The sequence below is a fragment of the Muscardinus avellanarius genome (genome assembly GCF_963383645.1).
Source record: "Muscardinus avellanarius genome assembly, chromosome: 12".
In the NCBI taxonomy this organism is placed as follows: domain Eukaryota; kingdom Metazoa; phylum Chordata; class Mammalia; order Rodentia; family Gliridae; genus Muscardinus; species Muscardinus avellanarius.
This window is the reverse complement of record NC_137798.1, coordinates 57,611,211-57,630,971: the sequence shown is the minus strand read 5'-3', so window position 1 is coordinate 57,630,971 and position 19,761 is coordinate 57,611,211. Positions and strand designations below refer to the sequence as shown.

General features: G+C 44.9%; 1 protein-coding gene across 1 annotated transcript; it reads right to left on the bottom strand.

Annotated features, from left to right (window-relative positions):
- Window positions 1-8,378: 8,378 nt before the first annotated feature.
- On the bottom strand, window positions 8,379-16,446 carry PTGDR (prostaglandin D2 receptor; the record flags this gene model as incomplete). The annotated part of the gene is made up of 2 exons (XM_080706848.1): window positions 8,379-8,609; window positions 15,601-16,446. 2 exons carry the CDS (start codon window positions 16,444-16,446, stop codon window positions 8,379-8,381), a joined length of 1,077 nt encoding a protein of 358 aa, XP_080562974.1.
- Between the last annotated feature and the right edge of the window lie 3,315 nt (window positions 16,447-19,761).

Genomic DNA, 19,761 nt, shown 5'->3' with positions numbered 1-19,761 from the left:
TCATGCTTCTTGCTGAACCTTGGTTAGAATTTTTCCAGAGGACCACTTTGTATCTTTCTCGGGGTACCTCAGGGCCCACTTTGATCCACCTTGATTGATGGTGGGGTGTGAAACAACCCATGAAAATAGTGATATGTTGAGTTCCCATGTTTTAATGTTTTTTCCTTTTTAGTTTTTTGGTACTGGGGATGGAACCCAGGGGCATTCTACCTTCAAGCTCTACTCCCAGCTCTATTTTTTATTCTTTATTTTAAAACAGGGTCTCACTGAGTTGCAAAGGGCCTCACTAAGTAGCTGAGGCTGGCTGTGAACCACGATCCTCCTGTGTTAGCCTCCCAAATTCTGGGATTACAAGTGTGCGCCACCACGCCCGGCTTTTCCTTTGTATTTTTATTGCCACACTATCTGATCAAAATAATACAATTGATAGCTAGGTGTTGTATCTTATAGCCATTTATTGACTTTTTTATTCACTTAAAACTTGCGCCTTAAAATGTACCTAACAATACCTTTATTTGAAGAATATATTTTTATCCCATTTTTAAAATTTTTATCTTTTTGAGGGGTCACTTTATTTTGGATAAATCAGAAAATTGTTACACTTTTTATCTTAACTGAGAACTCTGAGTGGGTTTTAGGAATGAAAGAAGTCTTTCCCAATTCAGCCTGAATTGTGCTGTGTAGCATTTGCTGTTTCCTAATTCTACTTTGTGCTGATAAGAAATTGATGTTGGCAAGATACCAACTTTCATTGTTTGCCCAGGTGCACTAATCTTAAACAGCAATTATCTCTGATTTGGGGCTTTGTTGTTTTAAAATGTATGGTCCCATCCTACAGCCCTTGGCAACATTTGCATGAGATTGTGCGATTTTAAACTCCGAATGTCCTGTATTTCCTTCCAGTTATATTAGTGGTCTCTGTGAGCTGTAAGATCATCTGAAGACCTTATACACTTGACTTAAAATAGACTCGTCAGATTTTAGTTGACTCTGATTTATTGTCCTCCCTCATTTTAGCATTTAAGGAGCAACAGCAACAAAAGCCACAAAATTAAGGTTATTTCTTCTTTTTCTCTCTTTTGACTTCACACACTCTGTAACCAGAATAGGACAGGTTCCAAAACGGTATTTTGCCGACTGGCCTGACTCCTGAGTTCATGCAGGTTTTTTAATTGTCTGGAAAATTGGAATATTCACCACAACAGGTGAGTTCCAATGATTCTTTTCACTGAGTTGTGCAATTTGGCAGGGGAAGGGAGCCCTAATTATAGTACCACCCCTTACCTGTGAGCTCAGCTTTGCGCCCCCTGGAGGCCATTCTAGGAACCCCGAGGTCCGTGATCTTGGCCTCTCCAAAGAGAAATGACAAGAAAAGTCCACTCAACATTGTTCCAATAAGACAAAGTTGCTGACTGTGGAGAGCCAGAGGCTACAGGCAAGACCGTAGCCCTGGGTCCTAGGTCCAAGCAACCGGGGCCTTTTCCTGCAAGCCCCTGTTTGCTAGAGCCGAGCTGGGTCATGGACCCAGAGCAATGCCTGTGTTTTTGTATTCTCTGTTTCCAGATATTCTTTGCTGCTTTCGGTACCCTTGATTACTTTCTGTAGTGGCAGCACAAACTCTGTGGTGGGGTTAATTCATAGCCTGGTGGGTACCCGTGAGTCTATCAGTATCTGCCTATGGCTAGGGAATTTCCAGCTGAAATTTTCTCCTGCTATTGTATACAACCGAACAACGGGAAAGCAAGCTTGCTTTCCTGGGACATCAGCCCTTGAGAGTCCTCCTGACCCTGTTTTTCTGTGTGGAGTCTTTTCTTTTCCAGCCCCCACCTTCTCCCTTCACGTGATCCCCCAGAGCTACACTAGATAGCAGCTGACCCCAGCCCACCCCCAATGCTGAACCAGTAGCTCTGAGGTGGGGACCCAAGAAGTTGCATTTCTGATAAACTCCAGGTGAAGCTGCTGTTGCTTGGCAAAGACACACTTTGAAAAAGAAGCACAGGCTGGAGCCCAGAGACCCCGAGTCAGTGAGCAGACGGAGTCGCCTGTGTGGCTAGTGTTTAGACAGTCAAGTGCTTAATGCTTGCGTGATTTCTTTTCTCCTCTAAATTTTCAGGAATATTTGGCCCAGTCAGTCTTTGAGGGGATTTGGGGAACTAAATTAACAACCCTAATAGCTGCCCCTTTCTTATCCTGGCTGGGTAGTATATAATCAAAAAAACCAGAAACCTCATTTGAATCCATGGCCACAACATACTGTCTAGGTAAGTTGGGAGTGTGTGTGTGTGTGTGTGTGTGTGTGTGTGTGTGTATGGTGGTGGGTATTTGGTGTGAGTGTATGATAGTGTATGTGACATGTGTATGTGATGGTATGTGTGTAGTGTGGGGTGTGTGTGTGTGTGTGTGTGTGTGTGTGTGTGTGTGTGTTGTGTGTTGGGGTAGAGGAAGGCAAGCAGAAAAACACTATTTTCAGAATTTTTCCCTTTCCTAACTTGTTCCTGACTATATTGAAACTAAAAAGCAGAAAATACTAAAATAAATGCAGCTGAAAGGATTAAAGGTAAGACCCAGTGGTAAAGTGCAATCCTCTCTTTACCTACTGAAAAGGCTGTGCTCATCTCCCCTGCTGCTTGAAACCAGCTCCTCCCAGCCTCTCTCCCTCCCTTACAGCCGGGCACCCCTGGGCCTGCACATATGAAGTCTTTGTTTCTGTCTCCAAGAAAAGATCATTAAAAGTCCCCTCCTCTGAGTTGTGGGGCCCAGAGCAAGGCAAGCAGGCCAGGTGTATTTCAGCCTACTTCCTTAGCCGGGGACCCTGGTCCAGCTCAGGAACTGTGGGACCACACTGGGCCCTGTACAGCCACTCCTGCCACCCCAGCCAGGGTCCAGGCCACCAACGAGACCTTCCTGTGGGGAGCCATTAAGGTTTTCCCCTAAAAGAATACTTTTGACTGTCCTTTTCCCAGAGTCAATAAGGTTTGGGATCATGGAAAGTTCAAAGTAAAAGGTCTGAGAGAAGCTCAGGTAGTGATGGCACAAGGGATTGATTGACCTGACCGTTATGCGCACAGGTGGTGATGTCAGGAGGGACTGATTGACCTGGAACTGTATAAATAAGACGAGAGAGATAAGCCTGGGATCGGCCAGTAGAGATATCGACCTGGGAGTGTACTGGCGATCCTTCCATGCTAGAATTAAATATTCTTTGAATCAAATTCTTAGAATTGAATTATTTCATCCTCAAGCCTCTCTTCAGAACCTGCACTTTTGCCGGCTGGCTCCGGCACCTTCCCCAACTCCATCAGCCGGTTACCGGCTCCAAAGCCTCCCCTTATCCGCAGTTGTCTGGATCTCCGAGTTCCAACCATCCGCAGCAGAACCCCATACTTTTTTTTTTTTGGTGGTACTGGAGGCGGAACCAAGAGGCTTTCTGCCTCTGGGCTATACTCCCAGACCTATTTTTATATTTTTATTTGGAAACAGGGTCTCACTAAGTTGCTGAGAGCCTCACTAAGTAGCTGAGGCTGGCTTCAAACTTGTGATCCTCCTGCCTCAGCCTCCCAAGCGTGGGGATTACAAGCGTGAGCCACCAGGCCTGGCGCCCCACACCTCTTGTGAAGTGAAACGTGTCATTCTCTCAGCTACCTTGAGGCCCTAAATCCCAAACTTCGGCCACTGGGAGCTCCAAAGCCCAGGCAGCCTTCCCACAGGTCCTTCCTCTACACCCAAGCTCTTCACACCTTTCCTCTTCTTTGCTCTGTCCTGTTCTATTCATTCTTTCAAAAAAACAATTTCATGTAAAAGAAATATTTTTAACTCGAAAACTTGGAGAATACAAAGAATCGTGGAGAAAATGTCCATAAAAAGTACCTGAGGTTCATGCCTTTCCTTCTTTCTCTTTCTTCTTACCTTCCTTTCTTTCTTTTTTTTTTCCCCTTTCATACTGGGGATTGAGTCTAGGGCCTTGAACCTGCTAAGCAGGCGCTCTACCCAGCTCCTTTCACAGATCTCTTATTTTGAGACACAGCCTCACTAAGTGCCCAGGTTGGGCTCAAACTTGGCCTCCCTCTTGCCTCAGCCTCCTGAATAGCTGGGATTACAGGCTTGAGCCACTGCACCAACTCATGCTTTCTTTGATTTATTTTTTTCAAGGTATTTTCTATGCACATATATTTATGGATCATGAATTGTATTATGCTTTTTAAAACATCATTGCATTGTAAGCTTTCTTCTTAACTTTATAAATTGTATGAAAATACTTTTTAAATGGCTGAACGTTTATGTGTATATATATTGTATAAATAAATATACATATCTTAATTAAGGTTTGTTTGTTTAACTCTTGTTCTGGCCACTTTCAGTTTGTTGCTGTTGTAAATAAGGCTACCAGCTGGGCATGGTGGCACAGGCTTGTAATCCCAGCCTTTGGGAGGCTGAGACAGGAGGATTGCAGTTCTAGGAGAGCCTCAGCTACTACTTAGTGAGGTTCTTTGCAACTCAGTGAGACACTGTTTCAAAAATAAAGAATAGCCGGGCGTGGTGATATAAAAAATAAAGAATAGCCGGGCGTGGTGGTGAACGCTTGTAATCCTGGCACTTGGGAGGCAAAGACAGGAGGATCACGCAGGTTCGAAGCCAGCCTCACTGGCTTAAGAGACCCTGTTTCCAAATTTAAAAAATATATAAAAATAGGTCTGGGAGTGTAGCCCGGAGGAGAAGGGCTTCCAGGAACCCCAGTACCATCAAAAAACAAACAACAAACAAACAAACAAACAAACAAAAACCAACAAACAAAAATAAAGAATAAAAAAATAAGGCTCGGGATGTAGCTGTGAGGCAGAATGCCCCTGGATTCCTCCCCATTACTGTAAAAAATAAATAATAAATAAGTAAGTAAGGCTACCAAGAAAAGTTCTGTTCATGAATATGACATCACTGTGATTATTCTCTGGCAAATAATTCAATGGTGAAATTATTAGAAAAATAGAAAAGAATCCTTTATACCCTTGATGTGCATTGGCAGGTTGCTATCAAGAAAGAGTTCATGAGCTGGATGTGGTGGCACACAACTGTAATCCCGACACTTGGAAGGCTGAGATAGGAGGATCGCATGTTTGAGGTCAGCCTCAGCAACTTAGTAAGACCCTGTTTCAAAACTAAAGACAATAATAAAAAGGGTTGAGGATGCGGCTCAGATAGAATGATCCTGGGTTGAATCTCCAGTACCAAATAAATATGCACACATGTACAAACTCACCAGGAGAGCATAAATGTCCACTGTTCAAAAGCCTCTGTTTATAATGAGTCATATATTTTTGTTTGGTCCTTGATCATTTTATTTCTAGATTTGTTTGATTAGGCTGGATATTTTTCAAAATTGATTCCCTCCTATTTAGTGTATCTTTGTGTTTCTTTTTTGGTGTCAATTGGAGTCAAAATTTTCCTCACTTTCGATGCTTGACTGAAGACTTCCCCTTGTGAAGTTCTCCTGCCAGTCCTGCACTTTGCCTCTGGCCTGGGCCTCTTTTTCTAGTAGGACTGTGTGTGTATTCACCACTGAGAATCTTTACAGGGCATTACAACTGTTTCCCACCTTGTCTCCCCCCAGTGGACAATGAATGACTTGTGAGCTAGGACTTAGTCTTATTAACTTATTCTTAGTACCTAACCTAGCTTGACACAAAGTCTGGGTCAATTATATATATATATTTTTGTGTGTGTATGATGCCGGGGATTGAACCCAGGGGCATTCTAATTCGAGCTATATTCCCAGCCCTATCTATTATTCTTTATTTTGAAGCAGGGTCTCACTAAGTTGCAGAGGGCCTAAGTAGCTGAGGCTGGCTGCAAAGCTAAATCTTCCTGTCTCAGCCTCCAAAGTACTGGGGTTATAAGCATGCGTCACCACGCCTGGCTTGGGTCAATTATTAATGACTGAGTCAACAAAAATCACTTCAAGGTTGAACTTAACATGAATTTAATCAGATTGGTATATAGACTTTTTTTTTTTTTTTTTTGGTGGTACTAGGAGTGGAGCCCAGGGGCTTTCTACCTCCGGGCTATACTCTCAGACCTATTTTACATTTTATTTGGAAACAGGGTCTTACTAAGTTGCTGAGAGCCTCACTAAGTAGCTGAGGCTGACTGTCTTCGAACATGTGCGATCCTCCTGTCTCAGCCTCCCAAGCGTGGGATTACAAGTGTGCGCCACTATGCCCAGCGGTATAAATACATTTTGCATAAAGCAAAGAGGAACACTAAGTCTTTGGATAAATCTATGAAAACTTGCTTAAGGTAATACAAATGCTAATGGGACAGTATAGAAAAATTCACACTATTACACTGTTAGAGATTGGAATATTATTGATAACTATTTGCTTAGAAAAAAAAAGCAAGCCCTTCCTTTTGATTTGAGAAAAGTCATTATTTTGGTAAAATATTTTAAAATTGTTTATTGACTTATCTAGGCCTTATTAAAATATCTGGACAGTTATCACAACACACCTTCCAATAGGAGAGCACAAAAAAGATGCAGTGGTGCTGACCAAAAAGAAAAAACCCAACATGTGTACTTATATTTAAAATATGCAAACAAAAGCTACACCTCAAAACAACTGCGATTTCTTATTATGTCATACTCTCAAATTAATTTCTTATATTCCTAATTTGGCTCTTTCACAGTTTTGCTATACAAAAGAATATACACTGCCAGGCTAATACTATCTCTGAGATATTGGAAAACCTAGAGGTAAAAAAATAAATAAAACAAAACAAAAATCGAGGTTGCTACTAAGTTGGAAATAAGGAAATACTCATGTCTTTGGAAAGGTTTGCAGGATGGGGGCATGGTCCTTGAGACTGTTCAAATGCAGCAGGTTTTCATTGCAGAGTAGGGGTGTGTTGGGGTACAAAGGAGCTCCAGAGATGCTGCTCTCGGGTCCCTTGTCTGCTCCTCTTTGAGGATGAAGCTCTTGATGCATGCTGGGCATAGAGTCTGCTGTTCAGCTTCGGCTGCATTTTCTCGGTTTTCCATTTCAGTGTTGCTAACCTTTGTAAACTTTCAAGTGTACAATTAAAGTGCTCAGTTGTGCTCCTTCTGAACTATGTCCTGCTCCAGTTTTGAAGGTGCAGCTTGCAGGAGCCTCAATAACATCTCACTGTCTCACAAAGAGCAAGATATGGACCTAACAGGTAGATGTTAAGGCCACCAGCGTCACCCTCAAACGAAGGTGACCAAGTCCTGGGTGACGTTCTCGCCGTACCAAATGCCCTTCTGCTGTACACAACTAACCTTAGCAAACACATCTCTCTGGTAAGCCACACATCTGTGCTTTTCCAAGAAGAATAAACCCTTCCCCAAAGAATCCATCAATAGGATAAACCTATAAAATGGAGGTTTTAGCCAAGAATGGTGGTGCATGCCTATAATCCTGGTACTTGAGAGGCTGAGACAGGAGGATCGCAAGTTCACGGCCAGTCTTGGTAGGTTAGTGAAGCCCTCTGCAACTTAGTGAGACCTTGTTTCAAAATAAAAACAAAAATAATGCTGGGGGTATAGCGCAGAGTTAGATTGCCCCTGAGTTCAATCCCCAGTGCCAAAAAATATTAAAAATTAAAACTGAGAATATTTTGCACCCACTCTCAAATACTGATTCCTACAAACTCCCCTGTCTTGATATGCAAGAGACTAGACTTCAAAAGATAAGAATTTTTTTCTTCTCAGAGCTGTGAGCCATTGTCAGACCTTGCTCCCTATTTATTTATAACTTTGAATCTCCACCTGAGCCCGTGGGTGCCCAAAATGGTGGCTAGGAAAGATGCCTTCAAACAAATGCCTGGCCGAGTTATATTTCTCACCTCACATCTTCGAGAAGCACCTGCGATTCAGGCTATACCTACATCAATTGGCAAAGACAACAGCGAAGCAGGGAGATATTGGATGAAATGAGTCAGAGATCACTGGAGATGAATAGAGGAAGACACTGCTGTGCTGTTTAAGAAAACTCATCACATAATTATAAACAGCGGTGTTTCTACAGTATTAAATAAAGGCCCATGAGTCTTTTGAAAAAAAAATAGTAACACAAGGTACAAGTACTGGGATAATTAAAACCATTGCTATAAGACTTTTAACATTCTTTACAATATAAAATTATAGTTGCTGTTAATAAAAATAAAACAAATGCATTGAAATAGTTAATAAATACAGAGTGACAACATATTAATATAGATATATCAAATACTTCTGAAAATTTGTTTAGATGTTTATGTGATGGGAGATAACTTTCAAGGATTAAATGATAAGGTTATTTTTTAATGTCATGGTTCTTTATCTGAAAATGTGATATATTCTTTAACTTACCAGAAAGTGTGAAGCTCTCTCACAGACTGGACTCCATGTTAGTTCGATAGGAATGGCTGTACCAGTTTCTATATGTAAGAGGTCTGATGAAAATCTTGTGAAAAAACATCCGAAAGACTGAAGTTCTGAAAATGATGAAAATCCACGGGTCCATGATTGAAATCACAGATAGGAAACGCAGGGCTCGGAGGTCATCGGGTTCTTCAGAGGGTCTGTCGACAGCTTTAAATGCTCCGTAGTAAGCACGATACTGTTTCAAAGAAAAACATTCCATTACTATACTCGAAGGCTGTTGGTGGCCATGAATTAAATTTCTTCATTTGGCTTTCTGTAAGAGCATGGTAGCTCAGCTTTGAACACTCTTTTTTGGTAAATGTATAAGTAGCTAAGGACATTGCAGATGGTGGGGGTAAGTGAGAAACCTGAATTGTGGGGAAACTGAGGCACATATGTGAGACCCCGTTTGACTGCCTCCCTGAAGGCTGTTCCACTGGCGAGGCTCTAGTTCCCAGGCCCCTGCGAGACCAGGAAGACCTACTAAAGCTTTCACACACGGGGGGCACATGCTTCTGCAAATACAGAGAGTCTGTCCAGCTAGTCTCCTTATACCCACACTTCTTTCTGTTCTTTCCTCTGCCTGCTTCCTGTCCGCTCTTATTATTTTGCTTAGAAATAAGTCACACTTGAGCCGGGCGTGGTGGTGCACATTTGTCATCCCAGTACTCGAGAGGCTGAGACAGGAGGGTCACAGGTTGGAGGCCAGCCTCAGTGAGGCCTTCTTAAGGTTCTGTTCCAAAACAAAAAAGGGCTGAGTATGTGACTGGGAGGTAGAATGGCCTGAGTTGAATCGGAAGGAAGAAAGGAAGGAAGGAAGGAAGGGAGGGAGGGAGCCAGACTTGTAAATGTCACATATATCAAAATGTGATAGAGAAGCTTTGAATCGGTGTGAAGAAACAGAAGAAATGACAATGGAAAGACGTGAGGTGTCACCTCTTGTAAGTTGTTCTACCTATTCTTAGCATAGGTTGCTACTTTCCCGTGTTCACATCCTCTTTTCAGAGTTGCGGTGGAGCACACAAACACACCACCAGCTTCCCTGTGTCCAGCCGCCTCCTAGTGCCTCGATCTCCCCACGGTCCCCACAGCCTACCTGGAGCCCGTGCCTGAGACCACAGCTCTTCTCGCCATTCAGCCAACACTGTGAGACCTGCGCTACCCCGCCCTCCACTCTGGCTGAGGCCAGCCAGCTATCCTTTTTGCCATTATACTTTCTGTGCCTACTGAGGTTCTAAATCCAAAAAGGAATAAACGGACCCTAATGAAACAGAAACTATACAAACTCAAGATTAGAAGGGGACGTGGAGAAGTGCAGCGAGCAGACCCCGCTGAGGCAATCCAGGAGCCGCTCTTGGAAAGGATGCAGCTTCCCTTAATTGTTTTTACCCCTTTTTACCCCTCTCTGTGGTGCAGCTCAGTGGGCTTAGTTGTGACTTATAACTAGATGCTCTCTCCCACCAAGCTCGCTTAATAAACCTAATAGCAATAATAGTGACAGATGCCCACACGAAGCCTACTATTTCCAGCATGGTTCAAAGTACTTAAAAAGAATCGACTTACCCTTACAAAAAGTTTTATGAGGTATAGTTGTTATCTTCATTTTACAGATGTGGAAACTGATTCTATGCCTAAATCACACCTCCCTTCAAGACCTACCCAGAATAATACCCATGTAGGACACCCCTTCGAGGTAGCGACTGCGCGCAGCCAGCTTTGGGCCATATCTGGAGTAGGGTTCTCTGACTGGAAGTGTGACTCTGATTCCTCATCTGTACAGCAGAGACCACTGCGCCCACCTCTCAAGATGCTTGTGAAGTTTGACGTGAGATGGTCTGAGTAAAACCTAGCGAGCAGGTTCTAGCTTATACAAACTCAATTATTATCTAATGTTATTGTGTCAATTTGGAGTGGTTCCCATCCTCTGCTAAACTCTCCTACAGGCCTGATCATCCCCCTTCTGGCTTATGAAGATACATGTGGTGTTTTCCTCATTTTATATTCTCACAATGAATTATAGAGTGTCTTGAGCTTGGTATTTTCCAGATATGTGTTAAAAAAATCACATGGATGACTATAGGCTACTTGCTTAAGTTGGTTTAATAAATACACACTTTTTAGTTATTTTTGTATTTATTTTTATTTTTTGGTACTAGTGGTTGAACTTAAAAACATTTTACCTCTGAGCTACACTCCCTGCCCTTTTTTTATTTTTTATTTTTTATTTTTTAGAATGGATTTTTTTTAATTTTTTTATTTTTTTTCATCTTTTTTTTATTCTTTTTTTTTATTGGTGCACTGTATTCATACATCATAGTAGGATACATACTTTTGTAGACATACATGCACACTTTTCCCAGTCAGCCCCCACCCAATTCCCACCCCATTCTCTCCCTATACCTCCCACCCATGCATGTTCCACCATGCCTGGCTCAAACTTTATTTTTTATTATAAAAAAAGAAGTGTATTGTTCTATACCTGGCATTTTAAAAATGGCTTTATTTATTTATTTATTTATTTATTTACTTTGTGGTACTGGGGATGGAACCCAGGGGCATTGTTCCTACGAGCTACACCCCCAGCCCTAAATTTTTAGTTGTTTTATTTATTATTTATTTATTTATTTGAAATAGGGTCTCATTGAGTTGAGAAGGGCCTCACTAAGTAGCTGAGGCTGTCTGCGAACTGCGATTCTCCAGTCTCAGCCTCCCAAATGCTGGGATTACAAGTGGGCCAGCTGCCAGCCCTATTTTTTATTCTTTATTTTGAAACAGGGTCTCACTAAGTTGTGAAGGGCTTAAGTAGCTGAGGCTGTTCAAGAACTGAGATCCTCCCATTTTAGCCTCCCGAGTTCTGGGATTACAAGTGTGTGCCACAATGCCTGGCTTACACTGCAGGTTGTTTGTTTGTTTGTGGTACTGGGGTTCCTGGAAACCCTTCTACCTCTGGGCTACACTCCCAGACCTATTTTATACTTTTATTTGGAAACAGGGTCTCTAAAGCCAGCGAGACTGGCTTCGAACCTGCGTGATCCTCTTGTCTCAGCCTCCCAAGTGCAGGGATTACAAGCGTGTGCCACCACACCCGGCTATACTGCAGTTTTCTAAAATAAAAAGAATTTTATGGAAATGTTACATACACTAGAAAAAGTGCTGCAAACTGCCACTAAAGTTCATTCTCTATTATCTATATTTTCTAAAGCTCATTTTCTCTTATCTATATTTTCTTCCTGCTGTATCAACTTACAAATTTGAAAATTCAGTCTACTTAAGTGTCTTATTCTAACCCAGCATTATTGTGAAGTTAATTTTTTTTTTGGTGGTGGTGGTGCTGGGGTTCGTGGAAACCCTTCTACCTCCAGGCTACACTCCCAGACCTATTTTTATACTTTTTTAAAATTTGGAAACAGGTTCTCTTAAGCCACCGAGGCTGGCTTCGAACGGATCCTCCTGTGTCCGCCTCCCAAGCACAGGGATTGCAAGTGTGCGCCACCACGCCCATCTATTGTGAAGTTAATTTTAAAAAGTATAAGAGGGAGGTGAAAGTGTAGCTTAGTGGTGGAGCACTTAAATAGCATGTTCAAGGCCCTGGATTTGATCCCCAGCCCCACAATAAAAAAAAAAAAAATCTTATTTCACCAAACTTCCCCCTGGTTTAGTGAAATACAATAGTTAGGCTATGGAGTAGTTCGTTGTTGCTTTTATAAGTTCCTCTTTAGGATGCAGCCTTAATTTTCCAATTGCTAGATCCATTTTTTCTTTTTTTTGGTGGTACTGGGGCTGGAACCCTTCTACCTCCAGGCTACACTCCAAGACCTATTTTATATTTTTATTTGGAAACAGGGTTACTAAGTAGCTGAGGCTGGCTTTGAACCTGTGCAATCCTCCTGTCTCAGTCTCCCAAGCGCGGGGATTACAAGCGTGCGCCGCCACGCCCGGCATGCTGGATCCATTCTTTACATGCGTGGTTTACAAAGTGTGGGAGTCTCCAAAACCTATTTGATGTATTAAAGAGATCAAAAATTTCCATAAAAATGTTACTTTTTCACTCATTGTCTCAAAGGTTCACAGTGAGTTCCATGGAGGCCCGGTGACGTGTGATGGCATCACCACTTTCATAGCTAATGGAATACGCCCTTATGTATTCTTGGGTTTTCTAGACCTTTCTAATGAATCTTTAAATCATAAAAAATAGAGAACCATTGCCTTAGAATGTAACACTACCTCTTGAGGAGATCATATCTCCTGATTAATTTGCTATATCTAGCAAGCAAGAATAATAATGAAAGCTATAATTAGTAATGATAATGATGCTAATTATTGAATATAGGCACTGCGTTAGGATATACCCCCCCCCACACACACACACACTGGGTATACCTTTTCCAAATTGTTTGGGACCAGAAGTGTTTCAGATTTTTTTCTTTTAATTTTGGAATATTTGGGTATATATAATGATATATCTTGAGATAGAACCCAGTTCTAAACATAAAACTCATTAGTTTCGTATATGCTGTATATACATAACCTAAAGATAACTTTATAGACCATTTCCAGGGAACCTGGGTTTGACTGTGAACTGTCCCGTGAGGTCAGGTGTGGACCTTTCCAATTGTAGCATCCTGTTGGTGCTAGAAACATTTTTTATTTTGGAACATTTCAGGTTTTTGGATTAGGGATACTCAACCCACATGCGTGAGATGGGGGTGTGGGAGTGTGTAACTTCACGTCTTCATATTTATTTTACAGGAAATAATATGGTTGCCCTCATTTCACAGATAAGGAAGCTGAGGTCAGAAGGCTAAACAAGCCCCTACCATATCCAGTAAGCATCAGAGCCTGTGTCAAACCCAGGGCTGACACAAAGCCCTTCTCCTTTCTACCAAGTGGGGGTTCCCGGGAAGAATTCTGTCTGTATTGCACATATTTTGAACTTTACAAGTTTTTTTTTTTAAAGAAAATCATTTTCAAATCTATCATTTTCTCCAGTCCTCACAATTGCCCATATGAGCTCTTCACATCTCCTGAGAGCCATGTCCAAATGCAACCCTCGCTTCACTGCATTCGCTGTTTTCTGCATTATTATTACTAAACCATTCAAACTAAGGTAAAAATGTTCATGCTTGTGTTCCCTTGTGTTTATTACACCATAGGTAAGTGAGGTTCCAACTTTATGACAGTGGTCTTAAACATTTTCTGTAAAGGAGCAGACGGTATTTCCAGTTTTTTAGTCCAAGAGGCAAATCATGAATATTTGGTATGTACCAATATAACAAGAGAGAAAAGACATTTCTACAATTTTTTTGTTGATGAAATTCAAGATGTAATAGTAAAAATCTAGTACAATTTTTTAAAACATACATCTGCTGAGAAGAATAAAATTCTTTTAAAAATATTGGAGCCGGGCGTGGTGGTACACACTTGTAACCCCAGCATTTGAGAGACTGAGACTGGAGGATTACGATTTGTAGCCGGCCTCAGCTACTTAGTCAGGCCCTTTGCAACTCGGTAAGACCCTGTTTCAAAATAAAGAATAAAAAAATAGGGCTAGGGGGTGTCTCTCAGACGTAGAATGCCCCTGAGTTCCATCCCAGTACCACTAAATAAATAAATAAATAAAATATTGGAATAGTATTTGGCTTAATCAGGGTTTACGGTTCTACAAATATTCATTTGAAGAAACTATTATTAGCTTTTGGACTGTACAGAAAATAGCAGGCAGGCTGGGCTTGGTGGTGCACACTTGTAATCCCAGCATTCTGGAGGCTGAGACAGGAGGATTACTGTTTCGGGACAGCCTCAGCTACTTAGCGAGGCCCTTCGCAACTCAGTGAGACCTTGGGAGTGTAGCTCAGATGTAGAATACCCCTGGGTTTCATCATCAGTACTGCAAAAAGAAAAAAGAAAGAAAGAAAAAGCAGGCAGAACAGACCTGGTCTGTGAACTCTGGTTTGCCTACTTTAGAGTGTGGGTCTAGAAACATGGTCCCTGAACCAACACTTCTGACACCATTAGAACCTTTTCAAGAATAAAAATTAGGGCCGGGGCTGGGGCTCAGTGGCAGAGCACTTGCCTGCAATGTAGGAGGACATCCCCAGCACTGTGTGGGGTGGGGGAGTCCCTTGGGGATGGGACCCAGGCATCTTTTTAAAAGCCCGATGACCAAGGACTTTGAGCTGACCATGTTCTGTAATTTATTTAAATGTTGCTCTTGTTGAACAGGTACACTGGAAGTGAGCTAGAGGAGCAGTACTGAATTTTTTTTTTTTTCTGAAGCCCCAGCTGTCCCCAGGTGCATAGGACCCAAGGAGAGAATGGAGGTGACATCGGTCTCTGCCACCGTCTCCTCAGTAAACTGAGCCCTGAGATCAGACCTTCATGCCATCTCATTTGCTAGGATAGAAGCAAACCCTGAAGAGAACGGCTGTGAAAAAGACCTCTCCAGCAGGAGCCTGCAGGCAACGTCCTCTCAATCTTTTAGGGTCTCCATCCTCTGCTGCCACAGAAACACCTGCCAGGGGCTGGGTTTGCTCAGTGGCAAAACGCCTGCTTTGCAGGTGCAGTGCTCTGGGTTCAATCCCCAGTTCCCAAAAGACAAACAAACAAACAAGCACCAAAACAAATTTCAGGAAGAAAAAAAAAAAAAACTCCCCCCCACTAAACCTATGCCTTAGGTCACTCACCCCTGGAAGCCACTTGGGCACAATTAAATCTTCCCGTAGTCCCTTTTAACGCCAACCCTCCAGGGGAGGAGCCCCCAGACGCCGCGGATCGCTCATATCACCTATATAATCAATCACCTATATAATCATGGACCTATATAATCACCTATATAATCATGGACAGGTCTAAGAAAATAAAACATTGCTTATCCGTCGGGAGAGGAGGGGGAGCAGAGGGAGCCGGATGGAAAGGACTCTGCCAAATGGAAGAAGTTTCAGTAGGGCTCAGAGAATGCCATCGGGTGTATCTTTCTCTACTTTTTTTTTTTTTTCCCCTGACTTCTTCAACAAATTGGATTACATCTCAGGGCCGTGGGAGGAATCCGCTTTGGGAAGCGCCGCAGCAAAGCCAGCGGGCGTGGGTCGCGGCTCCTCGGCCGGCCAGTCCTCCCGGCCGCCCTCTCCCCGCGCGCCCAGGGCCCCCGGCTCCCCGCAGCCTCGGCGCCCCGCGGGGGGGGGACTCACAATCAAAGGCAGCGAGCACATGGTGAAGAGCACGGTCATGAGGCCCAGCAGCAGCAGGTGGTCCAGCTCCTCCAGGGGGTGCGGGGCCGCCTCCCTGCGTCCCGCGGCCGGGCCCGCGCGCTCCCCGAGGCCGCCGCGCGGGTGTCCCCGCAGCCGCCGGTGCATGGCGTAGAGGTTGCGCATGGCGCCCAGGTTGCACAGGACGATCGCCAGCACCAGCAGCGCCATGAGGCTGGAATAGAGCACCGAGTAGCCCAGCACCGACAGCGAGCCCTCCTCGTGCACCATCTGGATGAAGCACCAGGTGCCGGGGCAGTACTGCACGAAGTTCCCGAAGCCCGCGAAGGGCAGCGCGCAGAAAGCCAGGCAGAAGACGCCCACCGCCGGCGCCACCAGCACGCCCCGACGCTGGGTGATGTGGCGCTGGTAGAAGAAGGGGTGCCCGAGGGAAAGCCAGCACTCCAGGGCCATGGCCAGGAGCTGCAGCGTCGAGGCGAGCCCAAAGAAAGACATGAAATAGGCGAAGGCCTGGCACAGCGACTGGCCGGACGCGGGCACCAGCGCCCGCAGGCTGCGGTTCTGCGCGTAGGCGGCCAGCACCACCGGGCTCACCAGGCACTTGCCCAGCAGGTCGATGACCGTCAGGCCGCACACCAGCACGCAGAAGACCGAGGGCTGCTGGCTCCGGGGGCGCGGCCGGCAGGACCCCAGCCCCGAGCGCGCCAGCAGCCCCAGGGCCAGCAGGTTGCCCAGGAGGCCCGCGCTGAAGAGCACCCAGCCCATGGTCGCCGAGTTGCCCCTCTCCACCGAGGTGCTGTTGCGGCAGTGGTAGTAGGGCGACCTCATGGCGGGCGGGCTGGAGTGGAGGCTGCGGAGCGCGGAGGAGCCGCTGGCCGCAGCCCGCGCGCCTCTGCAGAGAGGGCGAGCCTCAGAGGAAGCCCCGCGGGCGGCTGGGTGTTCCCGGCACCGCGCCTCCTAACTAAACTCTTGGGTCACACCCCCCTTCGAGGGCGGGACCCGCGGCAGGGTTCTGGGACGTTTCCGAAGTCTCGGAGCCCAGCTAAGGGCTAGTCCCTGGTGCTCAGGGTTCTGAGCTGCCCAGAGCGGGAAGAAGAGCAAGGAAGTGGCCAGAGTCAGTATTCAAGACCAGACCTGCAGGCGAGGCAAGAGAATGGCTACTGACATGGAGGGAAAATGAAGCGCAGTCACCAAGGAGTGGGGGCGGGGCACCAGGTACTGGTGATGGCACTCTGCCGGTGCCAGCAACTCTGAAGATGCACCGATCAGGTGGCGCAAGCCGTACTCCCAGATACTCGGGAGGCTGAGGCAGGAGGATCCTTGAGGCCAGGAGTTCCAGGAGGTCAGCCTGGGCAAAATCGCAAGGCCCGGTCAGAACTCTGAAGAGGAGGTAGAGATGCGGGCATGGTGGTGTCTATTTGTAATCCCAGCAATTGGGAGGCTGAGACAGGAGGATCACAGTTCAAGGACAACCTCAGCTACTTAGTGAGGCCCTTTGCAACTCAGTGAGACCCGGTTTCAAAATAAAGAGTAAAAAATAGGTCTGGGGGTGTAGCTCGGAGGTAGAATGCTTTGGGGTTCCATTCCCAGTAAAACACACACACACACACACACACACACACACACACACACACACACACACAGCAGAGACAGGGATTCCACCTAGTATTCTGGAACTATGTTGTTAAAGGAGAGGCAAGGGTAATTGACAACACTTAAGCCTGGGTTCCTATTCCTTTTTAGAGCTTTATGACCTGGGTCAAAAGTGATCTCCAAGTCTGGCCTGGTGGTGCACGCTTGTAATCCCAGCATTCGGGAGGCTGAGACCAAAGGATCGCAGTTCGCGGACAGTCTCAGCTACTTAGGCCCTTTGCAACTCAGTGAGACCTGGCTTCAAAATAAAGAATAAAAAATGGGGAAAGGGGTGTTGCTCGGAGGTCAAATGCCTCTGGGTTCCATCCCCAGACCCGCAAAGAAAAAAAAAAGTCATCTCCAATATCTGGGAGAGGAAAGGAGACCTTGAAAGATTAAATGATTTGGCCAAGGTGACCTGGTTAGGTTAAACAATCTGCTCAAGGGGACAGCAGTGGAGGTAGTAAGCCACAAAGCTCAACCTGGAACAAGACCTCCCATCCTTCCATTTGTAAAGTCCATTCTTCCATGGTGCCCTCTTCCCAGGGTGCCCTCTTCCTAAGAGGCTATCCAGTTTGTTTTGTTTTGTTTTGTTTTTGCACAGGGAAAATGCCCTATTAGGGGTGATGTTGGCCTTGGGTATCGCATGGTTAACAGCACGGGCACTGTCATCAGATTGGCCTGGGCTCAAGTTCTGTTTCTGCTACCTGCTGCCTGTGTGAACCCCAGGGACTCACCCTCCGGAGCAGTTAACATTCATCCTGCTTGCTTGGCTCTTTTGAGGGAAAGAGTTGAGTGCAGGTATACAGGAAGCCCTGCTGGGCATGCAGTCACCTTGGTTCTTGTGTGATGGAAGGGGGTTTTGTTTTCTGATGGTTAGCTGCAGGCTTTAGCATAGATTCTGAAATGGAGGAAAAATTGTAGAAATTCTCTGTATCTACCAGAAAACAGTAGACTTGGTTTGGAGCTTTCTCATGCCTCTGGTTTGTGATTACTAGAAAAAAATAATTTCTTCTGGGATTCAGCTATGATTTATTTATTTTTTTTAAGTTAGTACTTGATATCCAGGGACAGGAACTGGCTTTGAGTTTGGACTCTGAGTGGAAGGATTTGGCCCATATGATGTAAGCAAGTAGATTATGCTTTGGCCTCAAGAGGCTCATTTTTGGCCTTTCTGCCTGTTCTGATAGAGTCAGGAAGAGGGCAGGGCTTTGGGAAAACCCGACACTGGGCAGAGAGAATGGTTCTATGCTAAAAGCCTGGCCAGTAATTCAGGCCATGGCTTTGAGATGAAGAGTCCAAGCTTTGGGATTAAATACTTCTGAATTCTACCACTACCTGTGTGTCCCTAAGTCAGTGACTCAACATCTCTGAGTTTCAGTTTTCTTACAAATAGGATATGGGACACAGTCGACTTCATAGGGTTGTTGTGAGGCTGAAAAAAAAAAAAAAATGAAGCCCTTGGCAGGGAATAACAATAGTCAAAAGAGCTAACATTTATGGGCCTTGTATATGCTGGACCCTCTCTCAGTCTTTCACCTGTGTTGCCTCAACAGAAGGCCTTGCGGGGGTCAGCTTCCTGGTCTTCCACTTCTCCTTCTCATCTCTACCTCCAGCACCGATCAAGTAATGATGGGTTGAGAAGAGCCCCACTTAGTTGATGACGCAGAGGGAGGAAGAGGCTCTACAACCCAAAGGCATGAGAATCTGATGAAAGCTGAGGTCTCCACTCCAGACAGACACGGTTTATACCAATTTTAGGGCGTTTGGTTTCCTGAAGCCCCTCTCTGGTATCCAGAGGAGACTCAATGGGCTCCAGCTTAAGGGCCTTCCCTCTAAGAACATGGTCTGCGGTACATACCTACTGCAGTCTTTGCAGCCTTACTTTTTTGTTCCAGCTGCTTCTGCTTCCATATCCTTTCCAGGAGCACTGCAGAGGGAGAGAAGAGCCCAAGAATTTAAACAATTTTTAAAAAACAATCCTCCAATGTGACCAATAGCCAGTTGTGGTCTCTGACATGGTTCATATATGTCATCTTTTTTTCTTTCTTTTTTTTTTCCCTGTGGTACTGGGGGTGGAACTCAGAGGCTTTCTACCTCTGGGCTATACTCCCAGACCTTTTTTATATTTTATTTGGAAACAGGGTCTCACTAAGTTGCTGAGAGCCTCACTCAGTAGCTGAGGTTGGCTTCGAACCTGTGTGATCCTCCTGTCTCAGCCTCCCAAGCGCGGGGATTACAAGCGTGCGCCACCATGCCCGGCATGTATGTCATCTTTCAAAGGTTGAAGGCTTGAGTGGGCACAATGCAGGAAACCACATGTTTCCTTGTGGCCGAGTGAGCTGGCCTTTACAATGAGGTTTCCGGCTCCTTTTCCTGCCTGCTTTGCTCTTGTCCACCCTGCTCTTTTCCCAGGCTTAACATTGGAGTCTTGTGTTCCTGCTCCTAAGAAATCCTATTTTATAACCTCACTAGAAAGCTAAGAAAAAATCCCCATTTGTTCATGCATCA